The sequence below is a fragment of the Triplophysa rosa genome, linkage group LG23, assembly GCF_024868665.1.
Source record: "Triplophysa rosa linkage group LG23, Trosa_1v2, whole genome shotgun sequence".
NCBI classification, from domain to species: domain Eukaryota; kingdom Metazoa; phylum Chordata; class Actinopteri; order Cypriniformes; family Nemacheilidae; genus Triplophysa; species Triplophysa rosa.
The window spans coordinates 13,026,003-13,051,066 of record NC_079912.1 but is presented as its reverse complement, the minus strand read 5'-3'; the positions used below and the strand labels follow the sequence as shown (position 1 = coordinate 13,051,066).

The window sequence follows — 25,064 nt, the reverse complement described above, 5'->3', positions numbered from 1 at the left end:
CGTTTCTGAAGGAAAAAAACTCTATAAACACGGCACCACTGCGCGCCTTTGTGTGAATCCATGCACTCGACGGCGGAGTGACAGATGCATCTGCACCGCGAGTCTCCAATGACCGCACGCGCGTTTTCCAAAATGGACCAGGCATTGTAAGTATGCTAATGAATGGGAAACATGCGTCCCTTCACGATCGTGTTCAGGGCAGGGGTAGTAGCCTACTATCACGCTCTATTGAAGCGAAATGACAGAACGGGAAGTTACAAATTGCCCTTATTGTAATCCGTCAAAATGACGGACGGCCTTCAGTTTTTTCCTTCACTGGTAAAAAAAAGCCGTCAATGACGGAGAATTATCGGTTAACGCGACGATAGTCACCAAAATAGTTCCATTTTGTGGTTATGTACTCGTGTCCAAAACCCGCCTGACTTTATTTCTTCTGTGAAAAACAATGAGAATTTCTGAAAAACATTGAAGCTGTTTTTTCTCCTTACAATAAAAGTAAATGGTTTGGTGACTGGAGGCTGTCAGTCTGTAAAATTGTGCCTGACGTCTCTTTTTGTTTCCCATTGAAGAAATAAGGTCATAAGAGTTTAGATGAGGACGCGAGGGACTGTATATGATGATAAATTACTTTTGAGTTGTTTTAAGTACCCTAAAGGGGATCAATTTAAAAAGGTTTTTCTTGGAGGGGTTTATTTTACATACTGTATATCAGCTAAGCCACTGTCAGTAATATTTAAAGTGACACAGCTAAAATGATCAAAAATACAGATCATATTTATATGAACTATTTTACCAAACTTAACCATCCCAACCTTAGAGGAAGAGAGCAGATGTTAAACACAAGACAGCAGAAAAATGTTGTCAGTGCTAGGGCTGCAACTAACGATTATTTTGATAATCGATTAGTTGGACGATTATTATTATTATTTTCGATTAATCGATTAATCGGATAAAATGTAATTACATCTTTTGCTTATAATAACTAAATCAGATATTTGACTCATTAGCCTTCTCCCAAAATGTTGTGAATGTCTCCATAATTAACACACATGGTGAGTTGATTCAGGTTTGTCATATTAGAAGCAGTTGACAATAGTCTCTCCCAAACGTGGAAGCGAGGGGAGGGTCGGCCATTTTTTGTGCCATGAAAAGTGAGATATTTGTCATTCAAATGTAGTGAAGTACAGTAAAAAGTAAACAGAAAAAGTAATACTTCAGTACAGATACTCAAAAAGTGTACTTAAGTACAGTACTTAAGTAAATATACTTCGTTACTTCCCACCTCTGAACTAAATAAACCACCAAATCAGGGTATCTAGCCTATTATGTACTTTGCAAAGTGCAAACGCCACAAATTGGGTTTTACTAATATAATCTTTAATTTTGTCATTTAAAACACCTCTCCCCTTTAAACTTTAAAACTGCGCAGCTTGAAGAGATGCATGCAAAACATGTCTGATGTCTCACGTCTGCACAAAGAGACATTGTCTTTTTTAGACTGTGAATTCTAAATGCAGTCATTTAGCATCCAGTCAGATCCGTGGCTGTCGTCTTGTTGTCAGCTTTGGTGTGATTAGTTGGCAGGGCTACACCAGGTCCACCCTCTCGCCCCACATGTTGCGTTGTCCGGACAACTTTTCCCAGCATTTCCTGCAGGCCTCAAATGTAATTACAGCAGGGTATTTTCTTTATCTCCCACACAATGCCACTGTCAGATGGTCTAGTGCGCCCTCTTCAAGCACAGAAGAAGCCCAGCCTGGTGTTTATCTCAGCGGGTGCAAAGAGCATCCTGGTCCACCCCTTTCACTGGGGCTTTGGTGCTTCCAAGAGTCTGTGTTTGTGTTTGTGGAATTGGTGGGTGGATGCTTGATACCTCAACTGTGGGCTAAATAGATACATTATGCAAATTTGTCTCTCATGTTGTTTTCCTTCCACGGACCAACAGAAGGCCGCAATGGCAATATTATGAAGAAGACCTGTGCCAGAAATCAGGGCTGTTTTTGGATGAAGGATTGAAAAAAAATTCCAGATTGAATTTTACTTGCAAATTTTAATTCTGTTCTAATCTTGTATGGCTTTAATTGCAAAAAAATTAAATTAAGATTATCATGGCCGTTGTTTTTTTATATAATGGAAGTGAATGGGGACTGGGGTTGTCAAAGTAAAAAAATATCTGAAACAATATGATAATTTTGTATGATTAATATTCCAAGAATATTCTTTAAATTCACGTTTTTTTGTTCTTGGGAAGAAATACAGATTTGACAGATGCAAATATAAATGCATTCCAAGCGACGGTCCTGTTGAACATGATGCGTGTTTTTGCAATACTGCAGCGTCAGATAGACTCCTAACTCAAAGGGCCGATAGAATAACCATTAAATATTGAATTCATTAAGCAGATACGTATTTTATCATATATTAGCACAAAGTAAACTTCAGACCTTAAGGCTGCAGCATCAGGGTGGGTTCGTATATTTAAGTGCTCTCTTGGTTCAAATAAAGCTTGAACATTATATTAATCCTCTGTGTATCAGACTAACTGTTTTTGTCTTACACCGACACATTTTACTGAGGGTGAGAAATGCTTTAGGCTGGACCGATTTAGATTTAAGATCTTTTCAGGTCAGAATCACGCAACAAAAACTGATTTGTCTGCATTATTGTTAATGTAAACCCTGTTCTGTTTATTACCTTAAAGATGGGGTAACGCATGCAGTTTCTGCCAATCTCATATTAATCTTGAGTACCTAAACAGTAGTATTACGTCGTATCTTTGAAGAGGATTTAGTTTGATTACATTTATAAAAGAAGTATACAGCTGTATGATTATTTCCGGAAAAAGACAAGCTGTGGGAGGCGGGCAGGGGGGACGGAACTACAGCACGAGCACACATCATCGCAATAATCTCTTCGTGTTTTTTACATTATGCACGTACGCGCCGATTGCCAACAAAACACAGACATATGATTTAGTTTGACTGCATTGACAATGCATGTCCGGCATCTTTTAGCACTGGGACTGCTCCATCTATCAGTTTCAAACGATCTCCAAATCCAGCGTTATATCCACCGTTTATATAACGTCCATCACTGAAATGCCGTGAACAAACAAACACACCTCCGCTTCTCTCACTATCGCAAGAGTTACGAGCTGCAGCTGCAGGCCCACAGCGCAGCCAATCTTGATAAGCGGGTCTTCCAATCGCTCGTCGGTTGTCGCGTGGGCAGGCTATTTCTTTCGCCTTGCCGTGGGCGTGCTTTTCTGGAAGAATTGCCCAATAAAAAGAATAAGACCCCTGTTACGAAACAGGGATCCAGACTTATAAAAAGATTCATCACAACCTCTCCATTCAACTAGGCTCATCAACCATCTCACCTTCCAGAACGGCCAGAAACCTGGGAGTGGTAATCGATGATCAGCTAATCACCTCCCCATAAGAACTAATGCTGTCTAACTCCTGTGGTCTGCCACATTTATTCATTTTACAAATGCAGAAGCTGCAAAATACTAACCAGGGAGGCAAAGAAAAATGACTGTAGGGCAAGAGATGTTCATTTCAATTTCTCCTGGTTGTCAAGTGTGCCAGCGCAGTGTGGATGTCTGTGCTTTGAAATGGTAATGCATCTGTGGGAATGAAGGAAAAGATGTACCGCTTTCAGGAACCAGCAGTAACAAACAGTGACGTTGGGTTTGGAGGCTCTGATGGTTTGATCTTGGCAAATGTTGGCATGTTTAGTTGTTCTCTGGTTTACTTGTTGCCTGGAAACTAGATCCATAAATGCACCAGGAGATACTAGAGGAATGGTGGTTACAATTTACAGTTAAATGTCTCAGCTTTTTAACACATTTGTAATAAACCTAATTGTCAGCACGTGCCACAGTAATGTGTGTTGTCGTGAATGTGACAGCTTGTCAAATTTGTTTGCCTTTAATGTTTAAACAAAAACGTATAAATGTTGTTTATGGCACCTTATCTACAACTCTATTTCTACTTGTAAATAGGGTTGTGTGTAGCGTATCGATCATTATTAGTCGATCAGTAAAAGTTTACAACACATATTTAACATATAATAGACAAACATAGTTAATTCACTGAAATATTTTATTTGTATATAATTCCTTTACAAAACATGTTTCATCTACAGCTACAGTATGGATTTTATTTCTATTATCCACAGTACAATGTCATGTGAAAATGTAAATAATGTTCAGATTTATATTCATATTGCTGGTTTTGAAAGATACTAAGACATTTGCTGACCATAGTTATATTAAATACTTTTAAAGATGTGTATATAAAAAATTATGGAATGAAATGTGTATAATGAAAAAGTGACAATGACCTATTTCATCTTATGTTGCACGGATGCGCTCCTCCATCATTTTGTTAAGTAATCTAAAACACTTGAGTGAATAATCATGACAGCCCTACTTGTAAACATAGCTTTGAAGATTATGCTTGTTGGTGACTCCTAAAACAATGTTAGATGCCCTCGCTGTATAAAAGCATCTGCTAAATAAAATTAATGTAAATAAACTTAAATTTGAAGTTAAGATGTGTAGATTTGCAGATTTGTAATGCTGTAACAATTTTTACAAACAAACATGCAAACATAAAAAATGCACGTTAAAATAACAACAAAAAGTGAAAACAAAAATGCACAATGAAATGGAAATAAAAATGAGACTCCCATGCAAATGAAGTTGGAGGTGGGCAGCAGATTAGAGTTTTCTTGTAGTTGAAGGGATTTACACCCAGATGGTCTCATGAAAGAAGCTTTGCTGCGTTTTGGCTCGTACGAGTCCTCTCAAGACAGAAATGAGTGGAGGAAGAGAGGAATATCTCAATAAACTTCTTATCAACATCTGAAACCTTTTTACATCCAGTTGGACTTGATTCACAAGCAGTCTGGCGACGGTTGCAGTTTGTTTTTTTATGGTTGACTGCGGTTCTTGCTGTTGCATTAGCGTATGCATGTTGCCTTGGTGCTGATCACACTGGCGAGCTCCCTTAGGACTGTTTATCTTTCCCCGACGCTTCAGCATGTGTGTTTACCACAAGACACACCACAATTCACTCCGCTGTGGCTTTTTGCCTAATTGATGGAACAAACTTCTCCCTGTGGCCGGATACTGAATTGGTGGAAGATATTACATGCCCTGAGTTGCTTGCCCCAGGTGAAGGTGTCCCAGTGTCGTTCAGCGACCGCATGATGCTGGGCTGAAGAAAAGCAAGCGTGTTCATATTTTGGGCTCAACGTTTGGAGGCGAGATTGAGAAATATGTAATCACAGAGCTCGCCTGCAATTTGCTGAAGTGGGGGAGACTGTCAACAGTCATGCCTTTTGGTCGTCCTGCAGAGTTAAACTCCCTGCGACGCAGCTGTACGGAGCGACATGTCACAGCATGCGTTCGGCCCATCTCCCACAGCCGCGAGTGAAAGTGAAGATATTTCTGCTTCATTAGAGGTGCGACAGACACCTCCAGAACCGATATGGTCTCGGATGTAACATGGACATGTTTGACGTCAACGTCATGTGATGTAATTTGAATGTATTCCCTAGATAATCATTCCTGTACAGAACATAGAAACAGATTTTAAAAGTTGAAATCTGTAATTTTTTCGTTAAAAAAATCTGTTATTGGGCACATACAAGTGGGTAGTGGACAAATATACGTACATGTGTCCTATGGTGTGACAACAACATTTTTAAAAACAAACTGTTAATATATTATTTTATATTAAAATAACATTTTTATTCATGTATAAAAGTTATAACCAATTTAATTGTGTTCTAGGTGCCTTTTCCCTCATTGTTGGGCTTGACCCTGTAATTTCTGCTTGCAGCAATATTTCTAAGTTTTTTTTGTCACACCATAGGACACATTTTTGGTTTATTTGTCAACTGCCATACATAAGAAATAAATACATACATTACCTCAGTTTGATTAAAAATGGTACATTTTCAATTATGATTTTATAAGTCAAGCTGCCTAGACGATTTTTCAGTAAATGTCAGCTTGATGTCATTTGACTTGAGCTTGCATAAAGGTATATAAAGTAACCTGGAATTTTATGTGACAATATATAGAGGCGGAAATTATAGATTGCAGCCTTAATGTTGACAAATGTTAGCAAATGTATTATTTTCTGCATTTTTTTTGCAAATCGGTTTCGTGGGTATGTTCTGTTTTGTGGAAGACATTTCTTACTCTAAATGATTAGAAGTGTTACACTTGAATTCAGTTGAAGCATTTGTACCTGTCATGGCATACATGGAAAAACACCCGTGAATTAATATACCTCCTGATGCTTTTAGTTTTATAACACAAGAGTCATGCAAATATTCTTTTACAGATTTTACTATGTGAATCAATTCTAGTGTTTTTTTAATTTTCTCACAGATTCATTTATTGTAGTAACTGTGATGATTTTCTTTCATGTTGGACCTCTGGCCTAGCAGTTGCAGGGCACACGTTCTTGTATGTGATTCCATGGTGCTCATATGAGGGAGTACATTTCTGGTTGTTTTCTGTTCTTTTCCCCATCATTTCCTATTCATACGAACCATAAACCCACAACACTTTGCAATATGCTGAACATTGCGTGATATTGTCCCACTGCATCAGTCTTTGGTTTCAAGCTTGGTTTACTTTAGTTGTACTGATTTTATTTCTCTGATTGGTGTGAATCACATCTCTGTGCTGTTTAGATGATGGTACTTGTTTTTTTTCATCACTTTCATCTCAAAAGTCGTCCCTCGTCCCCAATGCACAATTATTTTAAAGCCGCCAACAGCACCTCAAAACACACATCAAAATCTTGATGAATAATACTTATTAGATATGAGTCTTTATTTTAGTATGTTTTCTTTGCAAGCAGGTCTATTTCTGTAAGCTTACACTTCACTCCAACACATGGCAATAGGTTACCTGAGGTTGCGCTCATTTTCGGTATTTCCTAAACCAGTGGTTCTCAAAGTACCACCTTTAATAAAATTTGTTTTTCCAAGTACCACCTAATGACCGCCATAGAAAATCATATGAATAAACACTCAAATTAATAATAGAGCTGTTAATCTTTATCTTTACGCCTTGTCCGCACGCTTCATTGATTTAATCTCGAGTAAATGCAGATGCGTGGTGAATTAGCACTTTACAGCAATAACAACAGCTGTACACAGCTGTTCAAGTGCAGAAATACATAAGAAACTTAATTTGTACGCAGCTCGTCGGAAGATTGAGAGTGAGGGACTCACACAAGCGCCTGTCTGCTCCCGCTCTGTGTTTGAGCTGCCCGTCACGCGCCTGACTTACATCGACCAATGACAAATAAACAATAATTCACACAACTATTTTAAAATTGCACATAGGCTGAGATGTATTCCGTATTTATCAATCGTTTATTAAACATTTGAAATTGTATTTAAAACACGAAATGTAATATATAGAGATATTTAGAGTTTTCTCGTGTCACGTACCACCGGGGTCTCTTCAAGTGCCACTAGTGGTACGCATACCACAGTTTTGAGAACCTAACTGTTCTATTCAGTTAGTGCTTCAAGGACCTTAAATATAATATTTTGTGTTACCTGAACGTGTGGCCATGATGATAAGGACATTTCTTTGATTTGGATAATGGTGGTTGTGGATCAAAGCCAGCATTCCTGTGTTGAGGCCCACATAAGCAGGGATAATGTGAATGAACATCAGAAAGTTTGATTTCTGCTGCAGCTCAGAACGCAAACACTAAGTGCTTTGTGTTGACTGTACGTATCAGTTTTCAGACGGGCAGACTTGACTTCCTAAACCCCAGTAAGTAACTTTGCCATGAACTTTTATGTACTGTTACATTTCTATCAGATTTGGCAGATGATAAAAGTCGACAGACATTTAAAGTGAAAGAAAAAGCAAAGCCTTATCTATGGAACAGAATGTCATGGAGAGATCGGCTTTTTAAACGGGCTGGTTTAAAAACTACCCAGAAGTCCTAGCAAATGCATAGCAACACCTGGGTGACCGCAGCCTGGCATCTTGAAATCAAGTTTTGCATATTTTCTTGGGCATGTAACAGTAGAGTTTCATTTTATTTCATGCAGTCTAGAAGTGTTTAAGTAATCAGGTGTGTTTAGAGGTGAGGCAGAGCTCCATATTTTTAACAGGTTAATGTCATGGATTTAGTGCATATGACATCTGGCAAAATCTCATTTTCTCTCTCTCTCACACACAATCGCTCTCATTCATAGGCAGATGAATACAGTAGGGCTGCTTGAATTTATTTATTTTCCATGGTGGTGTGGAATGCTGTGTGTCCCCGATCCTGATATTCACTGAAGGTCTAGAGGCCCCGTCGAATAATAGAGGGGACATGGGGAACCATGTCCTAATGTGGGTCAACAACCTTGTCCCTCTCATTCACCATATACATTGTTTTTCATTTAAATTAAACCATACTATTCTATTTTAATGCTATTTATTTATACAGAAAAACTGTGCATATTGGTGGTCTTGAATATTAACAATATATTTGTTTGATTTTATTGGTAAGATAAAGTTAATTTTATTCATTTTGAATGTTTTGTATTTTTTAATTAAGGTAACACTTTATTTTAAGGTGCCCTTGTTACACATGTTATATGTATGTACTATAGTATTTACTATAAATTATGCATAATTACATGTAACTAACCTTAAAGGAGCCAGTCTTTTTGATGTTTTTTGGGTGTTTAACAATGTATGTTAATGCTTCTAATTTCAAAAAACGCTTAAACCCTCTTCAAACAAAACGACTGGATTTCTTCCGGTCTATATAAAGTCCCTCCTTCCGAAAAGCTCTGATTGGTGAAGCTGACCAGGTCTGTCGTGATTGGTTCCCCGCTTAGAGTGTGTGTGTGAAGATGTCCCACCCATACCATATCAGCGAGCTTCCGCTTCTCAGGCTGTTGTGATTGGTCAGTGCCCCTCTCAGTGCACATGTATTCATAAACTTTGGCCTTTAGACTGTGATGAAAGTGAAAGTAGTTTAGCGACTAGCTCAGTCAAATGTTTACAATCTCTGATAACCAAACACTACTCCAGCGGCTCTTCCTCTTCTCTAAGGAAGGCCTCGCCACTTTATTGGCATATTCCTTTGGGCGGAGGTTATTAAAAGCACTCGGAATAGTGACATCATGTACCCGGGAAGTAGAGGGCTGTAGTCCGATTCCAGCCGTTCTCTGTAGTCCTTGAAAAGCGAATTCTGTTAAAGACAATATCTGGCTTGGCATTGAACTTTGAGGTTTATCATTTTGCAGATATTGTTTATGCTCTAACAGCAACATTACACACTAACTAAAGGTTGAAAAATGGAATCGCGGGGAATGGGACCTTTAAACCAAACTCTAACCCTATAGTAAGTAAATGTAGTTAATTTTTGTTACTCAGTACTTACATGTATAATAACACTGTAACACGGGCACTATAAAATAAAGTGTTTGCTCTTTATTTTACAGTACGTGTATCTATAATGTACTTGCAGTGTACTTTCCTAAGAAAGTACTGGGTAGTATAAGGTTACTACGTGCAATAAGTTAAGGTTTAGGGGTAGGTTCAGGATTGATACCTAGTTATTACCCAGTTATTTTATTTACTGTAATAAGTACACAGATATGGACAAGACTGTAAAATAAAGTGCTACCAGTAAAGTGTAACCATCAGTGGTATACAATTATTTTAGATAAATATATTAGTTTAGTTTTATATTGTTTTATATTAAGGGAAACCATTAAACACCAAATAATAGTTGAATTGGTAGTCATTTGGGTTCAATAACGGTTCTTCTGATTTAGAAAAAAGAAAATTCTCAGTTGAAACAACAGAAAGTTATTTCTAGAAAGTAACAGAAATAACAGAAAGTTAACAGTTAAAATTATTTATTTATCACACTTTGTGTTGGAGATCATGAGTGCTGTGTGGCACTGTCACGTTTCATATCATTCCTTTGAAACTCATTATAACTGATAGAAACGTATTTATGAGGTGTCATAATATGTTGTCCCAACTGTCAGATCAGGAAGTGTTTGCACTGGCAATATTTCAGCAGCGTAATGGCGCCAACTGTTAGAGTGCATCAGTGTGAGATACAGTAAGATGGTGTTTGATGGTACTTGTCAGGTTTGTGGGATGTGTAGGAAGGAAGAGTCATTTCATTCCAGTGATGAAGGAGGGCTGGTTACAAGTGTGACCCTGGATGTCAAGATGCCAAATTCCTAATCTACTAGTCCAATCCCTGCTGAGCCCTTGAAGACATTTTACCAGGTCACTTCAGTCGGTGCTGCAGTGTTTGAAATAAAGGTTTCGGATAAAAGCTTTTTGTGTAGAGAATTCATGTGTACTTGCATTCTGAATTCCACATGAGTCATGACCATTATTTTACACTAGCTTTTGTTTTGTTTCGATCGTTGTGTTGCTTTTCATGATTTTTTTTATTTGATTAAATGATGAATATGTTGCCCATTTATTGCCGGTATAAATAAAATTATTACAACATGGAGTTTAGACTATTGCCACATCCCTGCAAACAACCCTGGATTTCTGTGAAACCTCTAGATGGGATGCTTCCCTGTAACATTTCTCTGACGCTTCAGCTGTGATGTGGAGGCTGCTATTTGTTTTCCTTTCGTTTGTTTGCTCAAGCCTGGAGCTTTTCAAGGTCGGTTCACGGCTCTCTGTGAAGATTAGACAAATAAATGGGCTGAACGGACCTAATGCAATAGATGAAGACAAATTTAGACCAAGGATATTCTGTTGAAAATTCAGGTAACACGGTACATGTTGCTATGGTTTCCATGTTTATCCAGGGACGGACTACAGCTAACACTGATTGAACTGATCTACATCCTCCACCGCAATGAACGTGTGACTACATGTAAAACCAGAAATGGATTGTGCAAAAATCAACATTTTCTAATGATGAAATAGTAATGTGTTGGGACTGTCTTTTTTCAGCTCAGCTCAACACAAATACATGTATATTAAAATGTTGTCGTTGTTGAGTGAGTAAATTATGAGAATTCAATATCTTGGGTTAAATATTGCTTTAATACTGTCGTGTTATTCATGAGTCATAGTTATTAATGTAGCTAATAATATCCCATTGTTTTAAGGATGTACCAAAACAGCTTTTTTATATAGATGATAAATCTTTGTAATGGTGTTAAATATTATTGTAATATTTAAAATGTTTTATTATATATTATGAATGCATCTGGTTGCTCACAAAACACATTTTATACGATTATATTTTAGTTATATGCTAATCAGAGCAATGTGCTAATTAAAGAAATGCTAATAACAGTGTAACACCGTGTCTACACCAGACGTGAATGGCGCGACACGACAAAAGACATTAGAACCCATTATAATTTTACATTTTGTCTGCACTGCGAAGCGACACGACAACCTGCTTGTTCTTAATGGGTTTGTCGCGTCGCATATGGTGTAGACACAGTGTTAGGCATCAGTTCGCAATAATCTCTCCCTGCATTTTGTTCAGAGGCAGTTTTATCTGGTGGAGGGCTGTCTGTCATCACAGCGTGTAGATGTCATTATGCTGCTATATACTCATCATTGTTTACTGCCGAGGGGAGGAAAGAGATCGTCTCTCTACAGTATTACATTGTTCCCATGCCCAACACTTAGTCATTCATGACTGCAGCTGCTCGGTGGGACCACAGGCAATCGTTCAGCACAAACATATTCAAACCAAATTACTTTCAAGACACCAGCACAGATTGCAGTCAGAAATCCCGACCTGTGAGGAACAGATCAAAGCGGTTGTACGCTAATGAATCGAGTTGTTACGACTAATCCAAAGTCTAATTTATGTCATTTGGAAAGTTTGCAGTAAGAACTCTGATGCTTGTTAGTACATCATCTTGACTCAGATGTATTTTTTCTAATGTAGGTAATGAGTGGTTTTTGAGGAAGAGGTTTTAAAGCTGAATATGTTCTGTAGTCCTCGCTTAACAGGAGGATGTTCATCTTTACACATAAATAATGGAGAAATCTTTTATGTTTGATGTCATTGAGAACAACCTCATGATTGATTTTCTCAATCATGATTGATTTCTCTACAATAGCGTCACAAATGTAAAAAATTGAGCCTTCAAAACAAATTCCAATAACTTTTTTTGTTGTGCATACAATTTGTTATAGAATTGACAACTCTATAAATAATTATTACAAATTCAATCTTAAATGCGGAATGGATGATTTGGTAAGGTGCTAACTTTAGCCTGCTAGCACTGAAATTATGATCCCACCCTCCATTGCGAATCGCCGTCCAAAGCCACGCCACCTCCAAAACACATGAAGGCGCACAAACTAGAAGCTCTTGGATCAGTTCCAATAAAATCATGCCTCATTCACCAGTGAGAACATGTTACAGTACAAAGTAAATAACGTTACTACAATAGCGAAAACAGCTAATGTAAACAACAGCTTTAAAATGGGATTAGATGCAGCATAGTTCCCGTTTAACGCTGGGTAACGATGTCGTTGAGCTAATACATAAAGGTGCACAAACTACATAAGCAACATAATCAAAACCCATCAAAATCGAATCATAACATGTACCTGGCCAGAAGTTACCGTGGGATCATCTTTGAAACCCTTGACTCCCGTAGCTGCTCCCAGCGTTGAAAAGCAACACCGATTATAATCATACCCGTCAACACTCCCGTTTTGGCCAGGATTTTCCCATTTTTCACACCCATCTCCTGTTGAAACCTCTGGCACACAATCATGAACAGATCGAGCAGGAAACCCGGAAAGCGAGTGGGAAACCCCCGGAAAGCAGCCGCGAACCGACCGTCGGGGACCGGAATGCATTTGCGAATGGGATTCTGCTTTCACCTCTTTGCTGATTGGACGTTTTTAGTTGTGTTCATTTTTAAGATGGTCTTTCTTTTTTATCGTCCTTTGCAAGTGCCACTTGCAAACTCGCACACATTTGACAAGGGGAAAGTTAGGTTCCAGCTGTTTTTACCTGCCATTCTCCCGCTGTGTCTGCACAGCGTATGTGACCGCGCTGATGACGTATGGTGTCTGGGTGACCTGAGTGCGCTTAGAATTACATTGAAGGGACCAAATTTAGGAACCAAAACACGATAGAAATTTAAGATTGGACTCTTTTGATTGAGGCCAGCAAGCAAGCACCAGAAACCCCCATGAATGCTTTAGCAACCACCCAGTAAATCCTACTAATAGCATAGCAGCATCCTTCAATCCACTCCGAACCTTTTAGCAAGTTGGTAAGCTTTCACAAGCATTTCTTCAGAAAATGCAAAAACCCCAGTTAATGTAGGACTGATGTTCCTTCAGGTTGTTACCGGGGGATTTTTCCGAATGGTGATGCGTCTTGAGATTTGCATAGCACATTATACTGCTCTTAAAAGCTGCTCTTGAACTCCTAATGCTTATATTTTTCCTGGCAGAAGACGGTAAACAAGACAACCATCCGATTAAGTCCGTATTTATAGCTGCCTATAATTCTGCCACTATTAGTCTCTATCGGACGAATATTTTTTTATGTGTCCCACAATTCAGTAACTTTGCTTTCTCTTTTTCTTTTCAGAGGAAATCAAGGCGGAATCAGAGAAATTAAGGCAAGTCGATTTCTTACGCCGTACCCCATGCCTGGAGATATTTAACATGTATTTCAAGCTCCCCTGTATTCTAGCCATGCTCGATGTTTGTAATGCGCATCTGACATTTTCCAGAGGGTAACCACACGCAGTCCCTTTGTGTTCTGCCCGCTCCCTTGCCCTCATTGTGATTTGTGTGTGCATTCACTGGTGATAGAAAAGCACATCTCGCGGCCTGTGCTCGGGGACCTCGCTGTGTGTCTGGGGCGCAGGAATGAGACGTACTGTTCTCAGGACTCTCAACAGGGCAACAGCAGCACATTTTGAGTCCCGTCTCGTCTGGCTCAGGCCTTCATCTCGTATGGCTCCCCGGGGCAGCATCCATTAACCCTTTGCATCCAATAATTCACATCTCACCTGTTTCCTCCAGCTGTCTTGCTTTGTGTTTGTTCTTGTGTGCTTTTGATATTTCCCTCTTTTGTTGTTTTCGTTCTGTTTGGTGATCTTTGTCCTGCACTCTCTCTCTCAACTTTAGCTTGCATACATTTGATGTTTAAACATTACGTTTCTGTTAGATGATGCAGATGACATTCAGCAGATCATCTTGATTTTTTTGGTCTGAACGTTCCCTGATATCTCAGCGATTTACTATACATGCACTCCCTGTATATGATCTTTGGATTTTTCCCATGTGCCGAGTTGTATTGGTTAAGGCTGAGAGAGTAAAAAGAGAGAGTTCAGACTGAGCGAGAGCCGTGTGAGGTAATCTCTGGACTCCGAGGAGCTTCAGGCTTTTCCCTTGTCGCGTGGCTACAGCTCAATTTATGTCAATTAAAAATATGAGCTGGCTAATCTCTCCACAGACAGATTAATGAGATTGAAAGAAGGAGAAGCGAGGAGAGGAGGGAAATTGAGCCGAGCCAATGGGAAGAGCTTTATTATACTGTAGCCGTCTTCCACTTAGTCAGTCTGTGATGAGTCAGCTGCCTGAGACCTTATTGCCACGGCAACGCTGTATGGCTGCGTCCCAGTTTGTATACTTCCATGCTAAATATATACTGTGTAGCCACTCTGATAGATTTGTAGAATTCATTCAGCTAAGCCCTGCGTGCAATATCACATGCTGTGAGAGTTAAATGAAGTACAGGGTTGCCAGATTTGCATTGTAAAAGCAGCCCAATGGCTAATCAAAACTAGCCCTACAACCCAAGACAAAATACCAACATTTGCCTCTCCTATAAAGCCCTTAGAGCAATCGAAATGTTAAACGAATATCTTTAACATTTAATTATTTACGTAAGAAAAAATTGGAAGTGATTCGGGACCAGTGTTTCCATCTTGGGAAGTGGTTTATACATAAGCCATATTTTAAAGTCACTTTTTTGCATTTTGCTCAGTTTGTTCTTAAAAAATCACCTTCAAAATGACTAATGATGAACAAAAATTTCCACCTATAACCCGTGAAATGAAAAACAGCCTGCTGCAACAATGTAAACGTTCCACAGGAAAACCGCAGACTTGGCAACCCTGATTATATACCTTATAAATTGTTTCTCATGAGTTCACATTATTATTTAAGAATAAAATAAGAGGGGTATTGCGCTGAACAACCTATGTCACATGTTTACATATCCACAACAGTGAATAATAACATAATTTACCAAAATTACAAAACTGTTTGTATGATTTATGATTGTTGTTCATTCTCTCATTTGTCCTGAACCATTAAACTGATCACTGGAGTTCAGAAAATTCCATCCATCTTTTATATCTTTTACTATTACAACACATGCACTGATGCTCAAGAAGGCAACATGATACATTAAATGGGTAGTTCACCCAAAAATGAAATTTCTGTCATCAATTACTCAATTACTAAATTTCTTTGATTGGTTAAACTCAGAGAAAGAACTTTGGATGAATGCTTTTAACCAAACGGTTCGTGGACCCCATTGACTACCATAGTAGGAAAAATTACAATGGTAGTAAAAAGTACCCCAGAACTGTTTGCTCTCTTTCATTCTTCAAAACATCTTCTCTTGTGTTCAACAGAACAAAAAAATATAAAGTAATTTTTCCTACTATGGGAATCAATGGGGTCCAAGATCTGTTTGGTTATAAGCATTCTTCCAAATATCTTTCTCTGTGTTCATCAGAACAAAGACATTTATACAGATTTGGAACAACTCGAAGGTGAGTAAATGATGACAGAATTTTTATTTTAGGGTGACCTGTCCCTTTAAGAGCCACGGGTATGGAGGATTGACAAATTGTTATTTAAAGTGGAAATTATAGGGAAGGATTAATCAGATTTATGAAATTTTTTCTGCAGCGATTTATTTGAAAATCTTGCTCAGAAATCATTTGTTCTTGAATCAGACTACTAGTTATAGTGCTTTTTTAAAGGCAGCCAATAAAGATGAGGCAATAGAAAGTGTGCTGTTTTTGCATTATTTAGGTCAGCCTTGTTACATAATGTTACACTGAGGTCATTACATTTTAATTGTATTTGAATTGTTACATTACATTTAAATACAAACTCAGGAATCAGGTAAAGTCGTATTTTTACCTTGTATAACTACAGATTTCGTTGTGGTTCTGCCTCCACATAGTGACGCAAGAAACATCTGTGCAACGTCCTAAAGTTGTGTCCTGATCACAGACGTCTTTGTTGCACAATGCATGTGCGTTTGCTTGTAATATCATTACTTTACTACTTGAATTTTGCCATTACTTTCAGGCTTTTTATTAACTGCCCTGGCAGGTTCTGCCTTGTATAAGATTTTTACATCTGAAAATGTTGAAGATGAACTGCAGGGCAAAAGATTGTAGCCCAAAAAGCATGCCTGATTATACAGTATACTTTAAAAATCCACAACAATGCCCTCCGGTCGTGTTTGGCATGCTATTTTCACCATACTGTCATTTGGGATACATTAATCCTAATTATGCAGCATACTACAAACAGGAAATTAAGATGCATCCGTCCGCTTCTTTTCTCACTCTCTTCTTCATTCTGTCCCTCTCGTGCTCTGTTTTAGTCTTCATCACACTCTACCATCTCTCTCCCGCCCCGTCCCTGTGTCCCACTGCACTCATCATCTCTCGACTCGCTGAAAGAAATCGTAAAGCTCTTAGCTAAGGCACAGCAGCCCCAGCAGTCAGCCTGACCTGGCACATCTCCAGCTCTGTGGATGCTGGTCTTTCTCTCTGATCTACTGCCTTGATATAAAGTGAGAAATTGCAGTCTAGATCACATCCACTGCAGTGTGGCTGTTTAAAAAAGGCTTGAGGGCAAAATTTGTTTTTTTGTTTTTGATAGTCAAGTTAGACCAGTGTAAGATGTTTTCTTGCCCTGGCAACATTTTCAACAGCTGGAAATGATATAGCTATAATGCAATGACAGAACCATGGCAATGAATACTGGTCCTTCTGGATGTATATTGATGTGGGCTTCATGCATCAGTTCAGTACTTGAATGATTGTGACCGCTATAAATTCATAAACACACTTTTGCTGGAAACTAATGACATATACCGTGGTCTATGATTGTAAACTCATTCAAACAGATGCTTTCAGGACTTCCACAAAGCAATGTTGCAATTTCAATAAATCTTCCCCTATGTCAGCCAGTGAAAGTTTCGTACACTGGCCCCGGGGTCATCTTTATTTCCTTGATCGTGTTTTTACTCCACAGAATTTAAGTTGATTATGTATTTTGTTTTGCAGCCCACCACCTGGTGATAACAAGTCTGGCTCCAGCACTTTACCACCAATCAAATCCAAGACCAGCTTCGTCGAAGCAGACCAGTACTTCCTGCCGTTTGAGTTGGCCTGTCAGTCCAAATGTCCTCGCATTGTCATCACTGCCTTAGACTGTTTACAGGTCAGTGTCTAACAATGTCAGTATGCTTCTCGTGGCATTGGTAAGATCTAACGTGCAGCGTTTATGGTTGTGCAGAAACTTATAGCATATGGTCATCTGACGGGCAGCGCTCCAGACAACACCATCCCGGGAAAGAAGCTCATCGACAGGATCATAGAAACGATATGCGGCTGTTTCCAGGGGCCGCAGACGGATGAAGGAGTCCAGTTGCAAATTATAAAGGTCAGATAGTTTCTAATTTTTTGCTTAGGTTCATTTCGTAAGCACAGAAGTTTTATATTTATTGGTTTTATATTTAGAGATGTTCAGAGAACAATGTTGTTAGATATTTGAGTTTAATATCAGTGGTATTCCTTATAGATGTATCATAGTGATCAAAAGTTATAAGGATCTTCTCCCTTGTACCCTTGTTTTCAGAAGTATTCCATAATGAAACAAATTATATAATTATAAATATAATAAAAATATATAAATAAATATAAAACAATTAATTAAATATAAAATAATCAAAAATAATATCTAAATTAAATATATAAGTAATAATTATAAATAAATAATATTTAATAATAATGTATTTATTTTCAATACTCTGGAGATCACCTATATGTATTTCCGACAATAGCTATTATTGTTTACAATTATTACAACATAAAAAGTCTAGATTTTACTTAGATTTTTAATGTAAATACAATATATATTATGAAATGTTATTAAATATTTTGTCTAGATATTCAAAAGGGTGCCTTTTTCATCAGAATAATTGCCACTTTTTTTAATCAAATGCATGTTTAAAACAAGAAGTTAAAATACAGTACTTGTTATAAAGACAGTAGTTATTTTGTTAAATGAATACATAGAAGACTTTAAACTCAGATTTTGAGTGATGATTCAATTTAATTGTTGAATTAGAATCACAAGATCATAGAACATAACTTAATGGTCATATAAAAAGTGCATTAAAATGATTGCAATATTTGTGCTGTTTTTTTAGTTTTACATTAACAGCTAAATGATTGCGAATATGGATAGTGATTATTAAATGTATCTCTCAGCCCTAGTCCATTTGACATTTGATGTAATTTATTTTCTTGGCATCCACATAAAAAAGCTATATGAATTTTAGAATGTGTAGTTTGACAAAGCTACTGTAACCCAAACTCCAAAACCTTTTCTCTCACAATATTACATTTTTACAATCATTTTAATTTCCCTCTGACAAATGGTTTACGTAAAATCTTAAGGGATTTGCCACAGGAATATGAAACTATTCAAATAAGATACTAAAATACCAAGCACTCAAAATATTGAAAACCTCCAAAGGAAGTAATATAGAGAGCAAATAATAGACCTATACATCTAAAAGCATGTCTGTTTATCAGACTAATGTGGAACTGCCCTAACCTGTAGTGCTCACATTTCCATACCAACATTTGACTAAGCTATTGTTTTCCAAATCTCATTTTGGAATGTGGAGTGGTAGGAATGCCATGACTCCTGAAGGCTGCCTGAGCTCTTTCATACACTCTCATGTTGACCTTAATCTCTGAACTTTAAAAGATTCCAACAGCTAAAGTAGTAAATAATAACACTCCCCGTATTGTTTGGCTACATTCCTAAGATTTATCAGTTATGGTTTAATTCCCTCTGTGCTAATGTTTGCATTGATCTGTCCTTGTCTGGCCCGACAGGCCTTGCTTACGGCCGTGACCTCCCAGCACATCGAGATCCACGAAGGCACGGTGCTACAGGCTGTGAGAACGTGTTACAACATCTATCTGGCCAGTAAAAACCTCATCAACCAGACCACAGCCAAAGCAACCCTCACCCAAATGCTGAATGTGATTTTCGCCCGGATGGAAAACCAAGCAGTGAGTGCATTTGACACTTCTCCTCTGGTAATACAGGGAAATGACGTCTTGATCTAACATCTCTTCTTTCTCTTTGGTTAATGCCTCTCCTCCTACCCACCCCCTCAAAATATAGCTTACAAATCACAAGATCAATTGGTCTTTGGCATCCAGAAAGCGTGATCGTCAGGTAAAGAGTGAGAGGACTGCCTTGAAATGTGCTTGATCTTGAAATTTTTCTGGTTTGTGTGCATCAGCATCATCCGTCACTCCTGCTCTCTGTATCTCTCTCTCTCTCGGATGCCTCACTCTGATCTGCTTGCCTTGGCTTCATTGCGTTTTTGCCTGCAGTCCATGAATAATTCGTTCTTGTCATCTGTCTTTACCATGTTTATGTGTTGTACAAGAGTGTGATTGAGAGTTTTCTCTCAGCAATTGTGTGGGCTTGTTTACATCTCTCACGAGTGGATGTGTTTGTAAATTATGCCTCAGGCGTTTAAAGGCAGAGTTTAAGTCAAATCTCAATGGTTTAAAGGTCAAGTCTTTAAAGGTTGAGTCTAATTCAAGTCTTAAGTGTTTAAAGACGAAGTCTAAGTCAAGATTAAGTGGTTTAAAAGCCAATTCTAAGTCATGTCTTTAAATGCTGAGTCTAAGCCAAATGTCAAGTGTTCAAAGGCAGAGTCTAAATCAAGTCTCAATTCTTCAAAGCCAGATTGTTTATCCAGGCCAGGTCTTAGTCAAGTCTCAAGTGTTTAAAGGCAGAGTCTAAGTCAAGTCTCAGTTTTCAAAAGGTGAGAAGTCAAATCTGAAGTCTTTAAAGGTGAAGTTTAATTTAAGTCTCAGTTTTCAAAAGGTGGAGTCTAAGTCAAGTCTCTCAGGTCTTTAAAGGCTGAGTCTATGTATTTGAAGTTGTGGTCTAAGTCATGTCTCAAGTCTTTAAAGGAGAAGTCTAAACCAAGTCCCAGTTTTCAAAAGGTGGAGTCTAAGTCAAATCTCAATTGTTTAAATGTGGAGTCAAAGTCAAGTCTAAGTCAAGTGTTTAAGGGGCAAATCCAGGTCAAGTCTCAAGTCTTTAAATGCCGTCTTTAAAGGTAAACTCTAAACCAAGTTTCAGTTTTCAAAAGGTGGAGTCTAAGTCAAATCTCAATTGTTAAAAGGTGGAGTTTTAATCAAATCTCAAGTCTTTAGAGGTGGAGTCTAAATCAAATCCCCAGTCTTTAGGCTGAGTGTAAATCTAAGTCATAATTGTTTCTAAGCCGTGTCTAGGTCAAGCTATTGGAAAAAATATGGGACACCTGTATTAAATGTCCTTCAGATGGTCTGTGTCATTTCACGTTGATTTCAGGCAAACTGGAGATGATCTGAGAAGTGTTGTGCACCTATATATCTTGTACTTAGTTATAATCACATGACCCATAACTGATGTTAATATCTGGTGTAATTGGACAAATGCGTGCTAACGTGTGGTTTAGAAAGCTGCATGTAAATGAAGACGGCGAGATGAAGTTTTGATATTTCGTGGTAGTGACACTGATCAAAATATTCTTACGAAACTCACGGCTAACAGTCTAGACATAATGTGACACATTATGACACAGCCAAAGCCATTACGCATAATTAAGCAGCTATGAAATATTGAAAATGAGACTTTGTTTAACCAGAGTAGACTGGGCAGATCTCTCATGATGAACATCTGAACTGTGGAGAAGAGACAGATTAGCCTCTCATCCTTTTTCATCAGTTTTTAGCATTAAAGGTGCTTCCTGTCTGACACTTGATATTGTGCCAGCTACGGTTTAAGTGATCCTGTTTGAAGATCCAGTTGTCTATGAAATAAGTAATCAAATATACGGTAGTATAGTGAGAAACTTTTAACTATAGGTGACAGCAGCTGTTGATATAATTTGCTAAGCTATTGTGGCCTATTGTGGCCTGTTTTACCTTCACTTTGGCTCAGGCCAGATTGTCATTCCAGGTGCATGTTATCAAACCACCATCTGTCTCTGTGCACATACATCATCTACACATACAGCAAGATGCTAAAAGATACTGGTCTTGTGTTACCCTTTTGCTCTAAAGAGAAACATGTTTTTCTAAATGCAATCGTTTACCTCCTGCTCCGAGATGTTGACGTTCATCAACTTGGCTTTAGGCTTCCAGACGCCCAGGAGAACATGTCTAAGCTTGTAAATGCCCTGATACATGTTTAAAGTCACATGACCTTGTGTGTGTGTGTTTCAGCTCCAGGAAGCCAAGCAGATGGAGAGAGAGAGACACAGGCAGCATTCTCCCATCAGCCAGCAAGAGCCAGAATCTCCTGGGCAGCGGCACGTTGACACACCGCCCAAAGGCCTTCCAGCGGAGGCCAACGGGGGTCCGGGTCACCAGGGCGGCAAGGCTGAGCAAGGTTCCCCTCCTTACGAAAGCCCAGAGACAGAAAACGGCAGTGATTTTTGTCCGGCGGAGAACGAGCAGACCGAGGCGGACCAGGCCACTGCGGCTGCACAAAGTAAAATTTGTAAAACATTTACACATGGAATGCTAAAAGTGTCATTTGTCATGTCATTTAAAGGCTGGAATACTCTACATGACTTTTAAAATCTAAACGGATTTAGACATCACACTTGCAGACTTTTTGAAATCACACACTACGCGATAAAATCTGCAGACTAGATTTCAAGTCCAGGCTGAAAACAGGCAAGACAGGGCTTCAGACTGCCACTAAATGGTCGCATTTTGCTACCAGTTTTCGAGACAGCGCGAGCATTTTTTACAAGTACTCGCGCATGTGCGACCTGCAAATTTGGAATTTCTTCCAGTTGTTATTTCATGTGGAAAGACGAGTAGAACACGCGACCCGCACCAGTGCAGGCTGTGTGATAGTCAACTGCGCGGGTCACTCGCGTCACTGATGCTTCCCGCGGACGCGCACAATCCAGGTCGTCATTGACAAGTTTACACACACACAACGTGAGCGCATTACTACGAGTCGCTGTTCGCTGTGACGGATTTCTTGAGCCGGAGGACAAACGATTTGATATATGAGACGTTTAAAACGAAACTAACCGTCAGGAGTTAAGGAAACGTTGTTTATCTGTTGATTACTTGAGAGACAGCGCTGGATCATTTCAAATCCGTTCATCCGTTGTTAAGTTATACTTACATGTGTTGTGTGAACATGAGGAAAAGTGTCCTTAATACACAATAAAATCATCGCGAGAACTTAACATCACGAGACCTTTCATTTTGCTTTAATGGGTAACACTGTAAACAATTAAATATATACTTTCTGACAAACAAAATTTCTGTTGGTTCAAATGAATTCAGATTACAGTCTCTCTATTTATATTATAAAGTCTGTATAATAGAAGTCAATGGGGACCCATGTTGTTTGGTTAACAGCATTCATCAAAATATCTTCTTTGATGTTCAGCAGTAGAAAGAAAGTCATACAGGTTTAGGATGACACGAGGGTTAGTAAATGATGAGAAAATGATCATTTTTAGAGTTTAGAGAACTGCTTGAATACACTTTACCCACTTGAGTTTCAAATGTCTGCCAAATGCATAAATGTAAATGATTCATAGTCATTATGACTTAATCATGTATTCAGGCTCCACATCTGAAGAAAATGACATCCTTTAATGGTACCACACTATTGTGTCAGAATTCCTTAGTCTTATGCATGTTTAATAGCATTGCTTTCCATCAACAGATCAGTCACCATGGAATCCTCTTTAAAAACACGTATTGAAGTTAAATTAGGAAACCGATAAGAAGGAATTAATTGTGACAGCACAGTGGTAGCCTAGAGGAGGAAGTAGGCCTGTTACACCTTGAATGAGTGACTAGACAGAAATAGATGCTTAAATGCTGTCTGTGTCTTCAGGTGAAGCTGAGCACGCTACAGAAGTCACTGAGGAAGAGGAAAGCCCGAACTATGAAGAGAAAGCTCATGAGATTGTACAGAGCATTTTACAGGAAGTCGTAAACACAGTAGCTGGAGGTGAGTTGTGTCCTTCCTCTTATGAAAAGCATGAAGAAATCATTAACCAAACAGATTATTTGCTCACTCTTATGTTGTTTCTCATCTGTATGCAGTAACTTTTTTACTGAAACCGAAAAGTAGATATTTATACAAATATACAGTATACTGTGTTTTATTAATAAATCTTAAGGTAGTCGAAGTGCTTTGTTCGCTGTATCCTGATCTTATGATAGCTCTAGAACGGACTGAAATTATTTTGAATGATTCTTTGGAAAATCCACTTTTGTTGTTCACAAAGAATACCAGCATATAAGTGTGGAATGATGTAAGGCCAAGTAAAAACTGACAGACTAGTATTTTTGGTTAACTCTTCTTTGAAGGAAGTAACTTTTTATGTTGTTTCTTGGGTTTTGGTAGTATATTCTGTAAACCTGAATCCTGTTTATCTAACCCTCAGATGTTAAGGAAAGCAGAGAGGGCGAGGCTGAGTCAGTTGAGGGCATTCCAAACTCGCTGGAAGAGGAGGGAGGGTTGGGTAGCGACAACGAAAATGTTCACGTCAACGGCATCCCTGGAACGCCCATCTCTGCGAGCTTCACTCCGTCCCTGCCCGACGACAGAATGTCTGTCTCCTCCAATGACACTCAGGTAACAGTTTAGGCAGCCATTAAAGGGACAGTTCACCCAAAAATGAAAATTCTGTCTTCGTTTACTCACCCTCGAGTTGTTCCAAACCTGTATAAATTTCTTTGATGAACACAGAGAAAGATATTTGGAAGAATGCTTGTAACCAAACATTTCTTTGCCACCAGTGACTACCATAGTAGGAAAAATGCCAGCGGTAGTCAAAAGTGCCTCAGAACTGTTTGGTTACAAGCATTCCTCCAAAATATCTTCTTTCGTGTTCAACAGAACATACATTTAGAAAGCAGTTTTTCCAACTCGTGGGTGAGTAAAATGATGACAGATTTTTCATTTTTGGGTGAACTGTTCCTTTAATAAACATTTATAAATGATGTGTGCATCATTCTGCACTTTGGGACATACTAATTCTATCTTCGAATACTATTTAGGACGGATAGTATGCGAAATGGGACTCAGCACATGTCTTAATTTTCAGCAGTATATCTTAACAGTAGGGGGTGGTTTCCCAGACAGGGATTATCTTAAACCTAAAAATTAAATTAGGACATTTAAGTAGTTTTTTACAAACATGTCTTACAAAAAAACATTACTTGTGTGCATTTTGAGATAACACAATGGCACTGATGTATTTTAACGAATGTCAGTGCAAGTTCAGTTTGGACAGCTCTAAAATTTATTATAGTATAGGACTAGTATTCATCCCTGTCCGGGAAACCGCCCCTCGGTGTATAAATTTAAACTAATTACTTATTTAACAATGCAAAGAATAGCTGCATAACTTAATGGGAATTGTATGACCTGTTGATTCTTTTATGGTTGTTGTGTATTATGTGCTATACAGTTTCATTTTCCCTTGAAGAATAACATGAAGATTTGCCCCACAGGAATCTTCTACCACCGGGTCAGCGCCAGGTGCAAAGTTCTCTCATATCCTCCAGAAGGACGCCTTCCTGGTTTTCCGTTCACTTTGCAAGCTGTCGATGAAGCCGATTTCAGACGGTCCCCCTGATCCAAAGTAAGATGTCCTGACAAGGCAAAATTGACCTCCCACAAATACAATCATTTATCA

General features: G+C 38.5%; 1 protein-coding gene across 2 annotated transcripts in view; it reads left to right on the top strand.

Moving 5' to 3' along the window:
• The window catches only part of arfgef1 (ADP-ribosylation factor guanine nucleotide-exchange factor 1 (brefeldin A-inhibited)), a 55,845-nt gene that overhangs the window by 8,437 nt on the left and 22,344 nt on the right, over window positions 1–25,064 (top strand). The window contains exons 2-10 of one of the 2 annotated variants that reach the window (XM_057323236.1): window positions 13,620–13,650; window positions 17,359–17,515; window positions 17,591–17,737; window positions 19,204–19,383; window positions 19,499–19,552; window positions 21,604–21,871; window positions 23,252–23,368; window positions 23,808–23,998; window positions 24,880–25,010. In XM_057323236.1, the coding sequence (XP_057179219.1) occupies window positions 13,620–13,650; window positions 17,359–17,515; window positions 17,591–17,737; window positions 19,204–19,383; window positions 19,499–19,552; window positions 21,604–21,871; window positions 23,252–23,368; window positions 23,808–23,998; window positions 24,880–25,010 (1,276 nt within the window). The remainder of the gene's footprint in view (window positions 1–13,619; window positions 13,651–17,358; window positions 17,516–17,590; window positions 17,738–19,203; window positions 19,384–19,498; window positions 19,553–21,603; window positions 21,872–23,251; window positions 23,369–23,807; window positions 23,999–24,879; window positions 25,011–25,064) is intronic. The other variant, XM_057323237.1, reaches the window with a different exon arrangement.